The sequence below is a fragment of the Micromys minutus genome, assembly GCF_963924665.1.
Source record: "Micromys minutus genome assembly, chromosome: 16".
Lineage (NCBI taxonomy): Eukaryota > Metazoa > Chordata > Mammalia > Rodentia > Muridae > Micromys > Micromys minutus.
Genome location: NC_137985.1, coordinates 34,183,588 through 34,204,217, shown reverse-complemented (window position 1 = coordinate 34,204,217; position 20,630 = coordinate 34,183,588). Strand labels below are relative to the sequence as shown.

The following is a 20,630-nucleotide window of genomic DNA, read 5'->3' as shown; positions in this document are numbered from 1 at the left end:
AGTGGAATCCTTAGCTATAAGTACTTGGCCAGCCTGGGCTACAGGAGACCTTTGACGGCAGAGAAAAGTATCTTATCAGTCACCTGATGTTTCAGTACGAGATAACTACAGTTCTCTCTGAAACTGGTTTTGACATCCTAGACTGGGTGACCTTGAGCTCCTGCTTCCAGTCAAATGCAAAGATTCCAGGCACGTGCTGCCGGCCCGTGACCTTTTTCTGTGAGAGTGTGTGGACTTCTGTAAAGTTACCTGCAGAGTTTTGTTACTCCCAGTACTCACTTCTCTTTTCAGATCCCACAGTGTACGAGTCCCTGTTGGTATTTAGTCTTGCACAAAATACTTGCTTCACAATTATCCAAAGTTCTTAAGGGCAGCCAGTTCTGTGAGGCTTCCACTGAACTAACATCCTGCCCCGAGAGGAAAAAAGTACTTCATATGCTGACGAACCAGCCTGCTCTGATTACTTGTCTGCTGTAATTAATTTGGCCACAATGATTTAGGTCTGTGGACTTTCTTCTCACATCTTTGGGATCAATTAAATCTTGTGACTCAATTAAATAAAACTCAAGACTGAAACCAATCACTAATCATATCTGGCCCAAGTTCTCTTCTGGCAGCGAGGCATACATACATTTCCTGTGCAAGGTGAATAGCCTCAGTTTCTCCCATGGTGCCACCCTCCCTCACTGAATTTTTCTTTGCTGTTACAAATGGCGTTATTTATAATCAATATTGCTTTTGTGACACCATCCCCGTTACAAGGCAGCATAGCAGACTGACGCATTAAACACAGTACCAGAAATGAAGCACACCATAAATATCTTTTGGAACAGCAATTCTGAAATGCTTTATGTGCAAGATGACAAAAAAAATAATTTTACTATTTTACAAATTTAAGTTTGGCTTATATATTTTATTGAAACGGTTATTCTTTAAACATACACGTTCCTCCATCTGCATTTTCTTACAAACATTATTTTTAATTTAATTTTTTTTTTGCTTTTGCCCATCAGTTATTATTCTTTTTTTCCTTTCCTGTTTGTTTCGCAGTAAAGACTCAGCTGGCTTGGTTTGCAAAGTCAATGGAATAAGATCTGGAGCCAGTCATGGCTCTCGCTCTACCTTCAGCCCACTGTCCTATTTAAACATGATGGCTGATTCTGAGGCTCTGTCATTACTAAGATTTCAGTGCCTTATCTCTCAGAATTTCTTGGCTCCTAGAATAATCAGTCTGGTGTATTTTATTGTAGTTTTCCATTGGGAAGAGTTTCCAAAGTAATTTGGGTATCCAATGATATTAGTTTCTAATGACACATTCAAAGAATTGGAACTTCCTTCTCAGACAAAGGGGACTGATTCCTGCTTGCAGAGCTCAGACAGGAAACCTGATGCCCAAAGGCAGGGAAGGAGCAGTGAGAAAATTGCTCGTGACAGCACAGCTGCAGCCTTCATCACAAGCTTGTCTGGCTCAGGGACTCAAGGAATGAGAATGCTCGCTCAGAATTATATAGCAGAAGAGACATGTTGCTTGGATACCATTCTCCAAGAAGAATAAACGTGTAGTCAGAGTAAAGGGCTTTAAAAAAAAAAAAAAAAAAAAAACAACAATTCTTACAACGAGATAAGAGTTAGTATAAGAAGCATTCAAATGTACCAGTTCTCTCAAAAGAAGAGGCACCTGTGCTGTTCCTTCAATGTCTCTTATTTCTACCTCTTTAAAGGAAGACAAAACTCAGGTTAGGACAGTCACTTTAGCATGCACAAAGCCCACCCAAACGAACCCAGACAACGCAAGCATCATTTCCTAGGCACTTTAGAAGGAAATGTGTGTACATCCTGTTATGCCAATTACACGTAGGAATGAGAAGCCAGAGACATGGGGCAGTATTGAACATCAACCTCTCCCCTGGCAGCATCTGAGTCCTACTCCAGAGAACTCGTCATCTCAGCAGCCACAGGGGCTTCCTCTTTCCCCTAACCTTTGCCCTGGTCAATAGGAAATGCTCTGCTCCACCCACCGTGACCAACTGACTTTGCATTGTGCCTTGAAAGGCTCATTCAGGTTTAGCAGCTATGCCTTAAGTGCCCTAATTATCAAAACCAGCTAAAAGGCAAGTCACTTGTCTGGAAAGGCTGTTCTGTTTTCCTTTTACATTTCTCAGACACCGTTCTTCCCCATGTGTGAGCTGCATTGATACGTTTGCTGGTAGTGAATCCTTTCTGCTCTTTCCCAAAGGCCAACAACAAAACTGTGAACAGACATTAACTGAAGCCACCACACGGTTGTTCCGCTCACCGCCTGCTCCCTAATGGTAGTCTATTCCTCCCAGCCCACAGCAACACTGTTCTTGGAGTCTACCGCTGAGAAAGACATTGAGGATACGGTTCAGCCTCTCAGCGAGGAGTGAGAGGGGTGTGGGGTGTTCAGTGCCTTTAGGAAATGATGGCTGAAAATTTAAGGCCTAGAATCATCAAAAGTCCCACATTCACATCCTTCTAAAATGAAAGAAATGGAAGAATTGCCAAGTTTGGGCCAGTAGCAAATGTCCTTTGACCTACTGAGAGAAAGGTCTACTCTCTCTATTCCAACCAGTCTTGAAATTCTGGTTTCTCGTGTTCACAGAAAGAGGAGCAAGAAGTGGTATACAAGGGGATCTTTCAACATCCCTGAGAGACTTTCTCTAGAGGACTGTCCCTAAGGACATTCATTAAGTGACATGTAGTGAGTATTTGTTTCTTCTAGAAACATCCAGCAGAGAAGTCTTTAGGGGAGTCAGTCAAATTGGAGTAAGGAGCCGCAACTGCCCCGGGGTAATAGTTTTGATACCTGTCGACAATCCTCTGAATAACAAAACAGAAAGCTCTTCAGAGAATCTCATCCCATCTTGGTTGGATTCCCTCCTTAGTTATTGTTTTAGGGCTCCACGGAAACAGGAAGGTTGGCCGTTGATGAGGTAAGAGAAAATCACTTTTCTCTGACTCCCACGGATTCAAATCCTCCCCAGTTAACGTTCAAACCTTATGACATAAGACGTCAAGTCAAAGTAGAAAAAAAAAGTGTTTCCTTCTTTTTTTTTAATGTGAATTTCTTAAACGCAGTTCTCCCCGTACATGTTGCAGATAGGTATATTATAAGGCGTGGGCTTCTGTTTTGACTATCTGGATAATCACACTAATCCAATAAATTTGCAGAAATGATTAGAAAATCGATCTATGAGATTCCCGTTTCTTCTTGACTGGTGACTTGCAGCATCCTAGGTGAGCTGTTTCAGGAGTGTGCAGCCTCACCTTCCCCTTATTTTCACCAACTAGGCTCGGGCCCCTCCTCCCCTCCACTCTGTCTGAAGGCACAGTGAAGTGCCTTTAGAGACAGAAGGTCAGCCTGAGTCCTTTTGTTTGTTTGGTAGCCTACATAAGGAGGGTGCTCATCAGAACCGGTCCGCGCCGTTTCTGCAGCTACGAAAGTGAGATCTTATCTGGCTGAGGGGCTTGCGTGGCAGGTGGACGAGCTCCAGTGACTAGGCTAAGATCCTGACTTTTTGGGAAAGTGCGAGTCAAGTCCGCTCTAAGTCAGACAGTTTGGAAGGCTTTGCTCTGGCTGGGCATTGTGCTGAGTGTGGTTTCTGCTTTGGTCAGGGCCGTATGGTGGACTTTCTTTGGTTCAGAACCTCTCACTTCTGGTCCTATTAGGCTGTATGCCTGGGGGGATAGCCCCGGCTGCGGCGCTGCTTCACTGGACAGCGTCCGCTGGCTTCTGGAGGCACTGTTCCCGGTGGAGCGGGTGGAGGAGGAGCCAGAGCGGGAGCTCCGGGATCCTGAGGAAGAGGAGCTGGGCTTCACAAGGCGGGCTCGGGGGGCTTCAGCGTCTTCTCTGAAAGGAGAAATGAACAGACAGCAAAGATAAACTTTAGTACGGCCAGGGCCTGTGGTGACACTCATCAAAGTTTCTTCCTCCTGAGATTTTTCAATAAACTCCTCAAGCCATAAACCTCCAAGGCAGTTAAGAAACTGAGCAGATCCTAAATGTTAGGAATAAGATGAAAGGGGGGTGTATGCTCCATGGAGGTGTGGCGAGGCTTGGGGACAAGGAGGATGCCTCTGGGAGACCCATGTTGAGAATCCCTTCCCCCTGAGGGACCAACCACACGATGGTATAGTATAGAATAGAGTTTATTCAGGGCATGGGGATGGGAGTTAAGAGGGTAGTAGAGGCAGAGAGAGAGAGAGGAGTAGAGAAGTAGAGGCCAGTCATGGGCCATTTCACGTGAAGAGAAGGGAATGGGGAGAGGAGGGGCAAGGGGGGAAGAGAGAAGGAAGAGAGCGAGAGACCAAGAGAGCAAGAGTGAGGAGGGGGCAAGTAGCCCCCTTTATAGTGTCAGGTCACTGGGGCAAAGCATACCTGGCTCTTGCCAGGTAACTGTGGGGTGGGGCTTACAGAATCCCAACAATAAGAATTAATGCTCAGTTAAGGAAAATGTATGTTGAGTGACTGCCAGAGGTGTTCAGTTGCACCAGAAGGATACAGCTCAACATGAGCAGATCTGGATAGAACTGCTTTGATTTGGGGGTTTGTGTACTTTAATCTTTTCAAGTCCTGTGAGTCCCTTTCTATTATCTACCCTTGTTAAGTGAAAATGAATCAGATGCAAAGTTGAGAATTATGCTGGTTGATTGTTAGCATGACACAAGCTAGAGTCATCCAGAGAGAGGAAACCTCAGCTGAGGAAATGTCTCCATCAGTTGGCTGGTCCGCAAGTCTGTGGGGCATTTTCTGGATTAATGATAGCTGTCTGAGGGTACAGCTCACCCTGGGTGCCACTCCTGGGAGGGTGATGCCGGGTTCTATTAGGCAGCAGGCTGAGCAAGCTGTGAGGAGCAAGCCAGTAAGCAGCACCCCTTCATGGCCTCTGCTTCAATTGGCACCCCCAGGCTCCTGCCTTGGATTCCTGTCCTGCCTTCCCTTTGGAATGGACTGTAAGCTCTAAGGGGAAATAAACCCCCTTCTCCCCAGGCTGCTTTAGGTCATGCTGTTTATCAGGGCAACAGAAAACAAGCCAGGACAAGGACAGTTTCACAATGAAGTGAATCACACCGTTCGTCCCTAGACTGTAATTTCCTACCTGCCAGGGTAACCCTTTGAAGAGATTAGTAGCACAGGGGACCTAAGGGGTAGGCACACTGACTGTGGGGGTCTGTAAAGGGGGTTGGTGCAGACTTGGAAAGGGGGGATGCTTACCGGATTTCATTAGGTCTGTCTTCTTCCTCGTACCTCTCTTTGCTTTTCCTTCGTATTAGCAGCCATATCAAGAGGAAAATGAGCAGAGCTCCTGCCACGATGCCCGTCACTGCTCCGGCAACCATGCCAATGCTCTGCACATCTGTTCCCTCGGAAGCACAGACAGGAGCAAAGTCAAACATAAGCGCGGAGATGCGCCCGCGAGCTCCTGCCGCCCTCTGGCGTTGTGACTGTGCCTTTCCATGTCCTCGCAAGCAGAAGTTTCTGAACCACTTTACCAGTTTGCTCAGATCTTCGTGACTAAGTCTGTCTCGGTTCCCATGACAAGATGGGCTGGGAAAGTTCATGTGTCCTGTGGGCCATCTTCCAGCTCGGCCCCTCCTTTCTCTAACCGCCCTTTTCTACCAGTGAAATAAAAGAGAACCAAACCCACAGCAAACAATTCTGTGTGACTGCTGGTGGCCCTCAAACCCAGAACATTAGTAACATATATGTTCTCATTTGGATATGACACATGCTAAATACTTATCACTCCTGCTTCAGCCAGCGGTTCTCGATACTGTAAGGCGTCGACAGGAGTTTCTCCGCTTTTGAGTTTGGGCTCCACACAAGGGAAAAAACAATAAGGAACAGATGCGAACGGTTTCAGACCGTGGGTGTGTGAGGGCAACCATGGACGGCTGGCAATTTGGAAGGGGAATAGGGGTTTGCAGTCTCAAGTTTGGGGAAGCGGGGACTCAGGACTAGGAAGAGGTGGTGTCTGAGTTGAAACACAAAAGACATGACCCTCTTGTGGTGACCTAGAGTTTGGAGCACAATGAGCAAGGGGAAGAGGAAGTCACAGAGACAGGAAGGGACCAGCTCCCATGGGGCCTAGTGGGCCAGGCAACCATTGGAATGTAGAGGTAATAGAACAGTTGCATGGTTCACGTTACACTGAAGAAAGCACACTGTGGCTGTTCTTGGGGAGTGTTTCACGGGGAGGAGAGGAAGCAAGGACACGAGTTAGGATGCTTCGAATGGTGCGCGCTACAGATGACGGTGAGTGGGCCAGGCTGGACCTAATGTGCACAAGAGGCAGATACAGGGCACAGCTTCTATTCCGAAAGTGTTGTCAAAAAGAAAGTAGTTGACTCTAGTTCTGCCGATCTTTATAAACAACATGGTCTCTTACTATAAACATTTACCTTTTATCTACCCTACATACACCCAAGATAGGGTCTTGGGTGGCCTTGAACTGATTATGTCGATCACCCTGTCCTCCTTGTATTGGCTGGTTTTGTGTGTCCACTTAAAAGAAGCTGGAGTTATCACAGAGAAAGGAGTCTCCCCAGAGGAAATGCCTCCATGAAATCCAGCTGTAAAGCATTTTCAAAATTAGTGATCAAGGCTGGAGGGCCCAGCCCATTGTGGGTGGTGCTACCCCTGGGTTAATAGTCTTAGGTTCTATAAGAAAGCAAGCTGAGCAAACCAGGAGAAGCAAGCCAGTAAGCAGCATTCCTCTATGACGTCTGCATTAATTAGCCCGTCTCCAAGTTCCTACCTGTGTGAGTTCCTGTCCTGACTTCCTTTGGTGATGAACAGCAATGTAGAAGTGTAAGCTGAATAAACCCTTTCCTCCCCAACTTGCTTCTTGGTCATGATGTTTATGCAGGAATAGAAACCCTGACTATGATACTCAAAGAAATTCTCCTGCTTCTGCCTCCCAATTGCTGGGGTTAAAGGTATGCACCACCAACCATGCCTGTCTTTTTTCCCCTTTGAGACAGGGTTTCTCAGTGTAGCCCCGGCTGTCCTGGAACTTGCTCTGTAGACCAGACTGGCTTTGAACTCAGAGATGCACCTGCTTCTGTCTCCTGAGTGCTGGAACTAAAGGTGTCTGCAACCATAAAAGGTGCTAGGATTTATATTGGCCAAGAATATAAAAGTACTTGGGTTCCCCCCAATTTTTACTTTATTTAAAAATATTTTTGGGGGCTGGAGTGAAGGCTCAGTGGTTAAGAGCACTGACTGCTATTCCAGAGGTCCTGAGTTCAATTCCCAGCATCCACATGGTGGCTCACAACCATCTATAATGGGATCTAATGCCCTCTTCAGGTGTGTCTGAAGACAGCTACAGTGTACTTATATACATTAAATAAATATAGAAAAAAATATTTTTTGAAGCAAGGTTTCAAGTAGCCTAGATTGGCCTCAAATTCTTATGAAAGAGAATGACATTGAACTCCAGATCTTTCTACCTCCCAAGCATTGGGATTATAGGTATATACCAGGCCTGGCTAAAGAACCATTTTGTTGATGTTTTTTCAACACATAACCTTTCTAATAATTGGTATTATTTGTGTGTGTGTGTGTGTGTGTGAGAGAGAGAGAGAGAGAGAGAGAGAGAGAGAGAGAGAGAGAGAGAGAGAGAGAAGAGCCAGCCTTCATTTATAACCCATAGCCGTTTATAGCCCAGACTGACTTTGAATCCATGGTCCTCCAGACTTCGAGATTATAGGTGCGAGCTTCCATACCCAGTTGGTCCTAATGTTTTTACTTTTACTAACATGATAGCTTCAAATAAAAAGGACAGATGTTCAGTTGACATGGAAGCCAGCCATCCTATTAAAGTGAAGATCTTGTTAAATTTGTAAGACAAATTACCAGACCTCTGTACGGCAGCAAGATTCCTGTGCAGTTAACTAGGTGACCAGAGAAACCTCCGAGTTTGTAGAACATTAACTATTTTCTGCCTGCCCCAGCGATCTTCACAGTCTCAGAGTTAAAGTGTCTTTGTCCTTAACCTAATGTCTCCGATGCCCTTTGGACCAGTTTTAACATCTTAACAGTGATGAAGTAGTTTTTGGTTGGTTGGTTGGTTTTCAGCTACATTTATTTATTTGTTTGTGTGCTGCTGTGTGTGTGCTGGGGCTGGGTATGCATGCATCCCTGTGTGGCAATCATAGGACAACTGAAGGAGGCTGGTTCTTTCTGCCTTGTGAGTTTTGGATGTAGACCTTTAGGCCATTAGGCTGGGTGCCAGAGGCCTTTATCTGATGAACACTCTTAACTGGCCCATGACTCACTTTTAGTAAATGAAATATAGACGTGATCAGAAGTGATGGCAGATCACATCTGAGACTTCGGTTTTACAAAATCAGTGCAATTTTCAGTTCTCAGGTCTCTAGATCTCAAATGCCCGATTCGGGCCGTATCTCACCAAAAAGCTTGGGCTGGGCTTGAACTCTCAGATCACACTTTCTCAGATGTTCACTATGAGGGTAGCCAGCTGCTGCTACACCCAGCAGCCCTCAGGAGCCATTTTAGAAGGCTAGCCCCCAGTGTCCAGGGCTTTTGGTGTGTGCAGCACAGAAGATGCTCTGTGTAACCTCTCCTGAGGAGACAGTGAGTTTGACTTCCCAGCTAGGCCACTTGCAGAAACTGAGAGTCAAAAGCTTTAAGTGCACTAAATTTGGGGTAATTTGTTCCGCAGAAATAGATACAGGTATTCAGGTTGGTTTTGCTCTGTAACTTGGTTTATGATGTCTTTTGTTTAAAACAGTGTTTAGTAGTCCCCAAGACGGAAGTACCGCTACTTCGCCCCTGAAGATACTTAGGCAGGCTATCATTTTTGTGGTCTATAAGCCTCAGAGCTGGTTAAGGCTACTGACTGCTTTTCTCCCTTGGCATATTTACTTGTTTCCTTAGCTTATTTGTTTTCAAACAGGGTTTTTCTATGTAGCCCCGGCAGTCCTGGAACTCTCTATGTAGACCAGGCTAACCTCAAACTCAGAGAATCGTCCCTAGAGCTAGGACTAAAAGGATGTACCAAAACACCTGACACTACTTTTTGGTTTCAATTTTTTTTTGAAATTTTGAGATAGGCTTTTATGTAGCTTTGAATAGTTCTAAACTTCTGTGTGTAGTGGGTGGTGCCCTTCAACCCAGATTATCTGGTTTCACCCTCTAAGCTTGAAGGTTACATGTGTTATCTCTAAACTCACCCAGGTGTCTGTTTCTGTCTCTAGACTCTGTCTGTCTATCTGTCTGTCTTTGTCCCCCCCCCTCTCTCTCTCTGTGTGTGTGTGTGTGTGTGTGTGTGTGTGTGTGTGTGTGTGTGTGTGTGTGTGTATGTGTGTGTATGGTGGTGGTGGTGCTGGTATCCTACTGAGGGGTCCACTCATGCAGGTGCTATCCCACTGAACCGAATTCCCAGCTCCATTGTCTGGTTCTAGTCCAGAGGACTGACTAATTCACATAGGTAACTATACACCCAAACAAAAATCATTAAATGATCTGGAAATAAAGACATTGACCTTGACCTTACTTTTATTCATGATTAAAGCATCTTATACTAAACTGCAATGTAACAAGTTTTAAATGAAACAATAAAAAGTCATCATTGGAAAGTTGCAGGTCTAACTCAGTGGCAGAATGCTGGGGTCCTAAAGGTCCTGGGTTTTTATTCCCGTCATAAAAGAAAGACCACCCGAGATACTCACACTGCACGGTCACCCGTACCACACAGCTCTCCTTGCCAGCCTCGTTGCCTGCTGTGCACTGGTACAGCCCAGAGGAGGCCATGGTGAGATTCTGCAGTAGCACTCGGCCAGGGTTGTTGTAATCTATAGAAGCAGAAAGTGAGACGGTAAATCCCCTCCGCATCAGCATCTCTATGGTTTACTGTTGAGCATCACAGGCCTGTGATATTGAACGGTTTGATGGGATGAAATGACAGAAGAGATCCTGTTTCGGAGCACGAAAAATGGAGAAATATTATTAATTGTTGTGCATCTTCAGGAGCTACAAAACATTGGGGACAAAAGCCCTGTAGCTACTTGGGAGGTTGAGGCATACATAACATTACCCGCCATAGTCCTAACTAGGCTACAAAGTGAATTCAAGGCTATTCTGGGAAACTTCCTGAGAGTCTAAAAGGAGAATATTTAGTGGGTACTAAACCAGTTAATTGAGAGAGTTTTCCCCTAGACTCTCTCATTTCTGTGCCATTTGAAGAATGAAATGTGTTTTGTTGTTATTAAGATCAGAGTTCACAAATAAAAAATGAAATTCAAGAGGTTTGACAGCAACCCAGTCATGTTGTTAAATCTCTATAATCGCAGCAATTGGGAGACAGAGACAGGACAATCCAGAGTTCAAGAGCATCCTTGGCTCTGTAGCAAGTTCTGTGCCAGCCTGGGCTTTATGATGCCCTGTCTCAAAAAAAATCAAACAATAACAGCAAGTGAGGTTCACACGGGGCATGGGGATAGTACATGCATGTAAGCCCAGCACTTTAAAGGTGGAAGCTAAAGGATCCGTTGTTCGAGGCTAGCCTGGACTACATAAGACATCACATTTGATCCCAACCAAAAGGTTGAGAATAGACCTTTGCTGGTTAGTTAATTGTCAGATTGACAAATCTGAGAGGAGGGAACAAGCAGCATTCCAGATTAGATTGGGCTCTGGGTATTTGTGTGAAAGTTGTCTTGATTAAGGATTGATGCAGGAGGAAGACTCAGGTCACTGTGTGTGGTACCATTCCTAGGCAGAAGGATCCAGGCTATGTAAGAAAGTTAGCTGGGCATGATGGGAAGAGAGAGAGTGTGTGTGTTGGTAAGTAGTGCTTGTCAATGGTTCCTGCCTCCAGGTTCTTGTCTTTCCTTCCTGTCTGACTTCTCCCAAAGATGGACTGTGACCCAGGAGCATATGATGACATAAACACTTCCCTCTTCAAGTTGCTTTTGGTCCACTGTCTTATCACAACAACAGAAAAGCAAACTAGGACATGATGCTGTATGAGACCTGGCCTCAAAACCCCAAAACTCCAAATCAAACCAAGCCAGAACAAAACAAGCCAATGACAACCACACACACACACACACACACACACACACACACACACACACACACCACACACACACACACACACGTGAGATTCAGCAGCATGCTCCAGGGTATCTGGTGAACTTCTGACAAGGAAGATTTGGAATTGGCAGACGCCATATTATATTTTTGGCCCAGCAGCTTGACAGGGAGATGACTTACCAACTCTAGATTTGGGCGGCAGGTGTTCATCCTCTCCCTCCTTCTCCCGGACTCGCTGCCAATAATACACAATGGGCTTAGTCCCAGAGGCCGACTCGCATTGCAGTGTCAGGTCACTTCCTTCGGTTGGCTCCCCTTCCAGCTCACACTTGGGCTTGGATGGTCTCACTGGTGAAAAAGATTTAAGGGCGATCAGCCAGAGAGTCTCCAAATGCCAGTGGAAGAAGCACACCCCACTAAGCGCTTTATTCAGCTTGAAGAAATACACCCCCACTAGCGCTTTATTCAGCTTGCCATCATGCCTGATTTCATTCGGTTTGGAGTTGAAATTCACCCAGTCATGCTTCCTGGAGCCTGGACCACCCTCTCCTCCTGTCAGTCTCCCAGGCAGCAGCATCCTCCACCTCCCAGCTGCTGTTAGCAGTAACGGAACCCGAAGTGACTCAGAGAAGACAAGACACTACTATTTATGGGGAAATGTTAGGGAAGGTACGTATAGTTTTACTGATATTGAAACCAGGATAGATGACCAGTAGTTTGGAAGTAATCATTCAAATATTCAAAAGAGAGTGAGTCTTAGAGGGTGTTTGAATTGTATAATGAGCTACTGTGGAAGAATCGTAATTACGGGCCATGGAGTTGGCTCGGTGGGTAAAAGCACTTTCAGTGTGAGCCTGGAGTCCCGAGTTTGATCCCAGAACCAACGGTGGAAAGAAGGAAGCGATGCCTGAAAGTTGTCCTCTGACCTTTGCACAGGGTCTATAGCAAACACACTCGGGCAGACACTAAATAAAATACGGTTCAAAGAAGGGAGCTGTAACTGTGTTTTCTTCTCTCGTCATAGCTGAAATCTAGAACATAAGTGCTTCTCTGTGGTGATGTCTAAGTGCTACAAAGAACTGCATGGGTGGCTTTACCGTTTGCAGCTGTCTATGCCTCATAGACACGCCCTGAGATGCAGCTGTCTATGCCTCATTGACACGCCCTGAGATGTAGGCATTGCTGGGTAATGGTGGTGCATGCTTTTAAGTCTACCACTCAGGAGACAGAGGCAAGTTGGATTTCTACAGAGCAAGTTCCAGGACAGCCAGGGCTAAACCCTGTCTTAAAACACGAACAAGCAACCAAACAAACCAACCAAAACACGACAACAAAAAGATGCAGGCATTTATCTTGGGGCCCTACTTTACCTAGCACTTTTAAGATGACGTGGCTCCAGACATAGCGTCCTGAATTCTTCACCTTGCAGGTGTATCTGCCTTCATCGCTGGGTTTCAGAGGCTCGATCTGCAGGGAGGCATCTCCGGCCAGGAAGTTGGAAGCAAAGGCCACTCGGCCCTTCTGCTCCTCAGTCAAGTTATTGTAGACATGGCGGCTGGAATACGTAATAACCTGAGGAGACAGACAGAGGCAAAAGGTGGGACTCAACCTTCTCTTTCTGCTGTCAAGACGAGGAGGGGGCCAGATGAGCCCAAGGAAGTAGGATCACAGCTTCCAAGCCAGCCTGGAACTTACCAGTCTCGCCTGGGGCAAAGGTACGCATCACCACACAGGGCCTGTGCAATGTCTATTTATAAAGTCTGAACTGCTTCGTTAAATTCTCAGAACGACTCCATTTGGGGTGGTTTGGAGGTGACCAGCAGCACATGCACTGAGCATCGTGTTTCTGGAAGGTTAGCCGTAGATGGCACCAGCGTTTGCCTCTGAGAACTGAGGCTAAGGGATCAAGAGGAGAAGCGCCGCCATTCCACAACCTTTTCTTCCACGTTCTTCTACCTCTTGAATGTGGGCTCTTAGGAGGGCACTGCTCCCCACCCCCACAGCTAGTCGCTCTGTCACACTATCTATCTCTTCACAGTTGCTCAGCGGTCCCCCCCACCACCACCACAGGTAGTTCTGACATCCATTCCACAAACAGGCCAACAGGCTGCAGAGCTTTAGTCTCTGTAGCCAGAGTTCATTTTGTTGTTGAAATGGGGTCTCCAACAGCCAGGCATCGTGGTGCATGTCTTTAATCCCAGCACCGGGGAGGCAGAGACAAGCAGATCTCTGAGTTGGAGGCCAGCCTGCTCTATAGAGCAAGTTACTTGACAGGGGAGAGAGAGAGAGAGAGAGAGAGAGAGAGAGAGAGAGAGAGAGAGAGACAGAGAGAGAGACAGAGAGAGAGACAGAGAGAGAGTCCGTCCAGACTGCCTTAGCTGTCTGTGTAGCTGAGGATGATCTTACCTACCCCCATCACCATCTTCCAAGTTAAGTGTTGGGTTTGCAGCTATATGTCCTTCTTCCACAGATACCTCTGTTCTTCCATTTTTTATCTTAAATTTATCTATTAATAGCTTTCCCAGAAGATTTAGAAACGGAGTAGAAAAGATAAAATTAAGAAAAATAATGTTTTAAAAAACACTTTTAGGTGCTGGAGAGATGGCTCAGCAGTTAAGAGCATTGACTGCTCTTTCAGAGGTCCCTGAGTTCAAATCCCAGCAACCACATGGTGGCTCACAACCATCTGTAATGGAATCTGATGCCTTCTTCTGGTGTGCAAACATACATGTAAAGTACTCATATAAACAAACAAACAAACAAACAAACAAATAAATATTAAAAAAAAGAAAAGAAAAAACACATTTTAGATTTTCCCAAGAAAAGAAAACAATTCCTTCCTAGTTAGTGCACCCCCTGCCTATCAGTCTACAGTTCTTTACTCTTTCTGTTGGTCAACTTGGATGTCATTCCTGTTAGTCACAAAAGCCTCGCTGCCCGCTGCCCTGGTTGACCAGACCAGCAAAGCCACTCCTCTGGATTTTGATCACAATTGGGCAAAATCAGCAAGGAGAGGAGTAAAGACCCAGAGCATATTTTCTTGGGCTTACTCAGAACATAGCAAGAAGGATGCGCCAGACAAGTTGGTGGTATTCGGATCTGAAAGATTAGCAGGCCAAATAAGGGATGAGAGGCAGGAAGAGGAGAGCATTCCAGATGAACAGAGAGGCCCCCACAGTGAACACAGAAGCATGTGTGGATCTCCTAGGCACATTTCTGGACGCAGAGGTTCCAAATCACTTTGCTCTTAGTGCCTTAGTGGGTCCCCAGCCACTGGGGGCGGCTCTGCCGCTCATCAGAGGCTTTCCAGAAAAGAGTCAATCGAGGTCAGCCTGCTCTACAGAGTGAGTTCAGGAGAGCCAGGGGTACACAGAGAAACATTGTATCGAAGGGGCGGGTAGAACAAGCATGAAAGCAAACAAAAGAACTATGAGGCGGTAGGCTAGAGAGATGGCCCAGTGGTTAAGAACACTATGGCTCTTCCAGGGGTCCTGAGTTCAGGTGAAATATTAAGAGGATAGCTTTTGGAGAAGAGGTAAAACCATGACTAGGTACATGAAAAATGAGCAGGCTGTCAGGAATTTTTATTTCACTCATTAAAAGACTGACCACCAGCAAGGTGAGAAACCAGGCGTGGTAACAAACACCTATAATCACACACCTCAGGATGCCAAGGCGGAGGGCTCTTGTTCTGGGCCTGCCCGGGCTACGGAGCAAGCTCTGGACTATGAAAAAAACCTGTCACAAAAAATAAAAACACAAACCAACAAACGGGAACAGTTACAACCAGTGCACAGGAGAGCCAGGACTAACAGTGCGTGTTCTCCTTTGGACAGCGTAGATTTGGGTCTCTGTGAGCAACAGTGCCTTTTGTTGCTGAGGCTAAGAAATGTGGGTTCTACCATCAGTCTCCTGCCTCAGCCTCCCAAGTGCTGGGATCCTAGTGCTGCCACTGCCCCTATCTCTGCTGTTGCTTGATTCTGGGGTCCTTGTCATGATCATGCCATCTTCTCTGTCAGCATGAGTCTTCTCTTATTTTAGGTCAAGAAACATCTACATAGGCTACCTTTCCTGTGTAGCCTTTCCTGGCTCCCCAGTTAGCATGGTAACCTCCTGCCCCAACCTCTTTTTGAGACAGGGTTTCACTTATGTAGCCCTGGCTGACCCGGAACTCACTGTAGAGCAGGCTGGTCTCAAACTCCCAGAGATCCTCCTGCCTCAGTCTCCTGAGTGCTAGGATTAAAAAGCACGCACGACCCCACCACCTGGACATTTTCATTTCTCACGTCTGTGCGCCTGTGTGTAGGTACGCATGTACACATGAAGCGTAGGCATACAAGTCACAGTGCATGCATAGAGGTCAGGGAACAATCTGCAGGAGCAAATTCTTTCGACCAAGTTGTTTCCTGGAGTCCAACAAGTTTTAATTGTAGAAAAGGTCAGAGATGTGAGAAAACTGTACATTGTGTGATAGAACAATAGGTATCCACCCAGCCATTTGGCAAGTAAACACAAGAGACAAGTACACGAATGTTAGCTGTTGTGGGGCTGTGTTTGATGAACTTCCTAGAAGACAAGTCTTGTTATGAGTTACATGGAAGAGCTGCTCAGACCTCTGCCCGACAGCTCCTCTGCAGTGGCCTGTGAAGGGAGCATAAAATTGCTAGCCTGTTTTATTTTTGTTTACTTCTTGCTGTGTTTCTGCGTGCCCTGGCATAAGAGTGGAGGTCAGAGGACAACTTGTGGGACTCAGTTTTTTCCTCCACAGACTGGGTCCTGTGGGTTGAACTCCGGTGCTAGGCTTGGCTGCAAGCACCTTTACCCTTGGAGCCAACCCAGCAGCCTAGCTTCTGCTTGTTTTCCATCAAGGGTTTTCTTGCTCAAAGCCACATGGGAAAGGGTGACATTGAAGTGGTTACCATGGGAACTGGAGGATTTCGGATCTAGTTTCTTTCTTTCTTTCTTTTTTTTTACATCTGATGGGTAATGTGCCCGAGTCATACAAGGTTTAGTGGGCAGCACATGTCAAGCAATAGCACGAACCCCCAATCATGCTTCATGAGGCAGAAAGGATCGGTTCTAGTTTCTTAATCTGAGAACATAGAGAAAAATTCTGTTGTATGTTGCTGGGTGACTTTGGGAGGGGATGGCCAGTCTCCCTTTTGAAAGTTTGTCAACCTTAGGATAAAAGAAAAAAAAAAGTGATTGAATTTTTTGGTCATTCTACTCCACCAAGACTGAAATAAATACACGTGTTCCCGGGGACTGCCTAGCCACCCCCAGATGTTCCCTGCCTGCTCTGAGCATCCTAGACAAAAGAGATAAAAACATGTCTCAAATTGAAATGCAAAGCTAAACTTGTGATTTGCGTCACTGCTTAGCCCACTTCGCGCACCACGTCTATTTCAGCCTTTCCTGTTCCTTCTTTTCAGACACCCTCAGACTCGCTCTTCTCCCTGCCCTGCCCCCTGGCAGTTATAAAACCCTGGCAGCTTTACCCACTCTTTACTTCCTGTCTCTATGCCTGTAAAGCTATAGTAAAACTGGATGAGGTGGTGAATGTCTGCAACCTCAGCATTCAGGTTTGTGGGGGTGGGGGTGGCTAAGGATAGGAATTTAAGGCCAACTTGGGATATACAGTGAGATTTGAAAAAGGTTTTTAGATTTTTCTCTCTCTCTCTCTCTCTCTCTGTGTGTGTGTGTGTGTGTGTGTGTGTGTGTGTGTGTGTGCATGCATATTTGTGCTCTTGCTAAAGTGTGAGTCTAGCGGAGGACAAGTGGGAGGAGGAGAGGAGAGAAGATAACCCTTTATTATATAGTATGAAATTATGCTTTTTAGTTGAGGGCCTCTTAAATCCATGAGCCTGTCAGAGTGGTTGCCTTAAAATGCAACATGTCCCAAGCACTCTTAAAAATCTTTCTAAAATCCATGTTCAGGTTCTGAAGCCCCTTCAGGCTTAGGTCTTTGTTTTTGTGTTTGTTATTTTATTTCATTTATTCATGTCTGAGTGTTCTGTCTGCATGTATTCCTGCCTGCATGGCTGCAGGCCGAAGAGGGCATCAGATCCCATTACAGATGGTTGTGAGGTTGTGAGCCACCATGTGGTTTCTGGGCCTTGAACTCAGGTCCTCTGGAAGAGCAGTTAGAGCTCTTAGCCACTGAGCCATCCCTCCGGGCCCCCAGGCTTACATCTTAAACCTTCCCATTTGAGCTGCTTAGGAATTCCCAGCCTTGTGTCTGTGCTGCTTCCCTCCATCAGGACTTAAATCAAGGTGCTGGAGAGATGGCTCAGTGGTTAAGAGCACTAACTGCTCTTCCATAGGTCCCGAGTTCAATCCCAGCAACCACATGGTGGCTCACAACCATCTGTAATGGGATCTGATGCCCTCTTCTGGTGTGTCTGAAGACAGCTACAAAATAAGTAAATAAAAGCTAAAAAAAAAAAAAAAAAAGAAAAGAAAGAAAGAAAGAAAGAAAGAAAGAAAGAAAAAGATTTAGATCAAAGCTGCACTTTGGAACTTGAGCACTTGGGAGGCTGAGGAAAGACAGTCTCATATCCAAGGCCAGCCTGAGTCTACTGAAGATCATCTCAAAAATAAAAACATTGGTGTGGTGGTGCATACCTATCATATTTCCTTCTTAGAAGCAGCAGACCTAGGACTCCCTGGGCTGCACAGCAATACACTGCCCCCCCCCCCAAAAAACAAAACAACAACAACAACAACAAAACCCCAAAACCCCCCCCAAAAAACAAAGCCAAACCCCCCCAAAAAAAAACCCAAAATTTTTACGCCTTTCACCCCCTCCACACACAAGGAGACTGTCCTTGACGTCACCCTCATCGAGTCTTGGCAGGTGGTTCCAGCTTTATGTAGCAGTTCTCTTATCTCTGGTTTCACTGCAACCAATCATTGTCCAAAAGCACTGAATAGAAAATTCCAGGAAGAAACAGTATACATGGTTTAATATGTGCACCGTTCTGGGTAGTGTGGGGAAGCCTTCGAAGTTCTAGTCCATCCCTCCCTTTATCCAGCCTGTCCATGCTGTGTAGGTGACTTACTCAGTCACTTAGCTCCAGGCTGCTCTTAGATGGCTGTCCAAACAGTGTGTAATACTTACGTCCTGGGACCTGACTCTCAACAGTAGATTCAACAATAGAAACTGTGAAAATTTGGAAATGCCAAGGAGAAGACATAAAAAGTCTTCCTTCAGTCAAAGGTGAAAAATTCTTACTTTTAAAAGAGAAAACAAAACTAAAGGAACAAAACCCAAAAAACACCATGTGCTGAAATTGCTGTGATTTCTGGTAAGACTAACTCTCTGTTGAGTGAGGCTGGGTCTCACGTCCAAAAGACTGTACTGCTCCTCTCTACGGAGTTGGTGAGGTCGACCTTGAACTTTGATCCTCCTATCTCCGCCTGAGTGCTGAGATTACGTGTGCACTGCCATGTTCAATTTATGCGATGCTGTGGGTTGAACCCAGGGCTTTGTGCATCATTCTGGGTAAGTGGTTCCTCAGGTACATTACTTCCTCAAATCCTTTCCTTTCAAACAATTGGCCGCCTTCACACCCCAGAAGGCAGAGATATCCTGACACCCAGAATGTCATCATGCTTAATAAATCTGTGGAGTCTGAATGACCAAATAAATGATTCCCACCCATCAACCAAGGGTAGGTTTGGAAACTGTGACTGCACAAAGCCCCTCCAGTGGTGTCTTTAAGCCTACAATAACTTCCTCACACCTAGAGTCGGTCAGCTCTACAACACAGAAGCTCTTTCCTCACGGTTTTCCTTTAAATAAAAACTTCTAGATAGAAGTCAGATGTGTTTCTGTGGGTGTTCTGAGTCAGTAGGGATAAACACAGTACAGGAGAGAAAGAATTCCAGTGAGATGCTTTAACTATGGTGGGAACTTCTATTCCACCCGTGACTAATGACACTGGAAGGAACAGCTGCCGCTGCCAGGCCTTGAGTCAGGGAGAGAGGTCAGCAGTTAAGAGCACGGACTATTCTTTGGGAGATCCTGAGTTCAATTCCCAGCAACCACATGGTGGCTCACAACCATCTGTAGTGGGATCCGATGTTCTCTTCTGGTGTGTCTGGAAACAGCTACAGTGTACTCGTGTATATATATAATAAATACATTTTTAAAAATATCAGAGGTAAGAGAGCTTCTGCCTCTATCAGCTTGAGAGGATTGGTGTTGAACCACGGTGATTTAATGTTGAAGATGGGCAGATACAGAAGACTGAAACTGTGCAGTGAACTAACTAGGCAGGACTCTCACTCAAAACAAACTCCACCAGAAGAGAAAAGGCAGCCCCAGAGGGTGAAGAACCTCGGAGCCTGACTGAAGTATGGTCTGGAGAGAGTCCTTTTTTTCTGCCTTTTCTTTGGCTTTTCTTCCAGGAACACAGACCCACTTACTCTATTCAGAGACAAGAATATCATGTCTACAGCTGACCAGAACCTTCTCTGAGTAAACACATTCAGGTTAAGGTGACCTTGCTCTGCAGAGAACAGGTTGCTTTCTGGGGACATGCTATGAGAGAACAAGATGACAAGCAGAATCACACAACAAGGTGACACAGGCAGGTTAGAAACTCCAGCCTGATCCCGAGATGTATTTTTAGTGGAAACCTCAGCTTCTCCCAGTACAAACCATCCTATGAAATTAATAATGGGGACATTCTGAGGAAAGGGCAACCTTTCCTTTTTTAAATCAGAGGGGGTGGGGGTTGGAACGCCAAGCTCCGTAAAAAGAAGGCAAGTTTAAAAGACTCCCCGAGTTGTAGATTTAAAAAAAAAATAAAACCACAAAAATCTTAGTTTACATAAGTCATGTAACACTCTATTAATCAAAAATAGGAATTAGGTTAGACTGTTTTGCCCAACCCTAGGCTAAAACAAACTATGAACATATTTAAGGTAAGATAGGTCTCCTTGGTATTCCGTGGGTAGGTATGTTCAATGTGTGCTGAGTTTGTGATCTTTCCTGTTCATTTATGGAAACGTAACCATACCCAAAGTTGAACAGCATGGCTGCTTATGAAAAAAAGTTGCCCAGTGGGATGTAGAACATACTTCCTCATTTACATAGTACGTTCTAAAGACAAAGATGGGTCAGAAGAGTGGAGTCTGCTTCAGACACACAGCATGACCAGACCTTATGACGGGACATGCCACACATCTCGGAGAGCAGGTGAGAAATGCCAGGAGCTCTCACAATGGGTACAGTTCCTTAGTTACTAGGGTAGACCAAGACAAAAAAAAATCTATAGACACCCCATAAATGTATCAGCAAGTAAGAACAGAACACACTCTAGATGTTAGAATTCAGCAGCTCACCTCCAAGTACTGAGACTGACTGGTGTTAAACAATGAGGTTTCCTATCCATTCATTTATTCTGACCTTCCTCAATCACAGAGTCTTAAGGAAAAGTTAAGTCTGGGAGTAGGAGCAATGGCAGGTCACTGTGTAAGCGAGACTAGCTAAGTGGTAAGTATCTGAATGAAGAGTCTGGCTGGGGGCAGCCAAGGC

General features: G+C 45.6%; 1 protein-coding gene across 1 annotated transcript in view; it reads right to left on the bottom strand.

The window, feature by feature from the left end:
* Positions 1 to 892: 892 nt before the first annotated feature.
* CLMP (CXADR like cell adhesion molecule) overlaps positions 893 to 20,630 on the bottom strand; it is a 94,642-nt gene continuing 74,904 nt past the window's right edge. The window contains exons 3-7 of the mRNA XM_080930200.1: positions 12,457 to 12,658; positions 11,267 to 11,434; positions 9,721 to 9,843; positions 5,237 to 5,378; positions 893 to 3,871 (exon numbers count right to left, since the gene is read on the bottom strand). Of these exons, the coding sequence (XP_080786326.1) occupies positions 3,571 to 3,871; positions 5,237 to 5,378; positions 9,721 to 9,843; positions 11,267 to 11,434; positions 12,457 to 12,658 (936 nt within the window). The 3' untranslated portion in view covers positions 893 to 3,570. The remainder of the gene's footprint in view (positions 3,872 to 5,236; positions 5,379 to 9,720; positions 9,844 to 11,266; positions 11,435 to 12,456; positions 12,659 to 20,630) is intronic.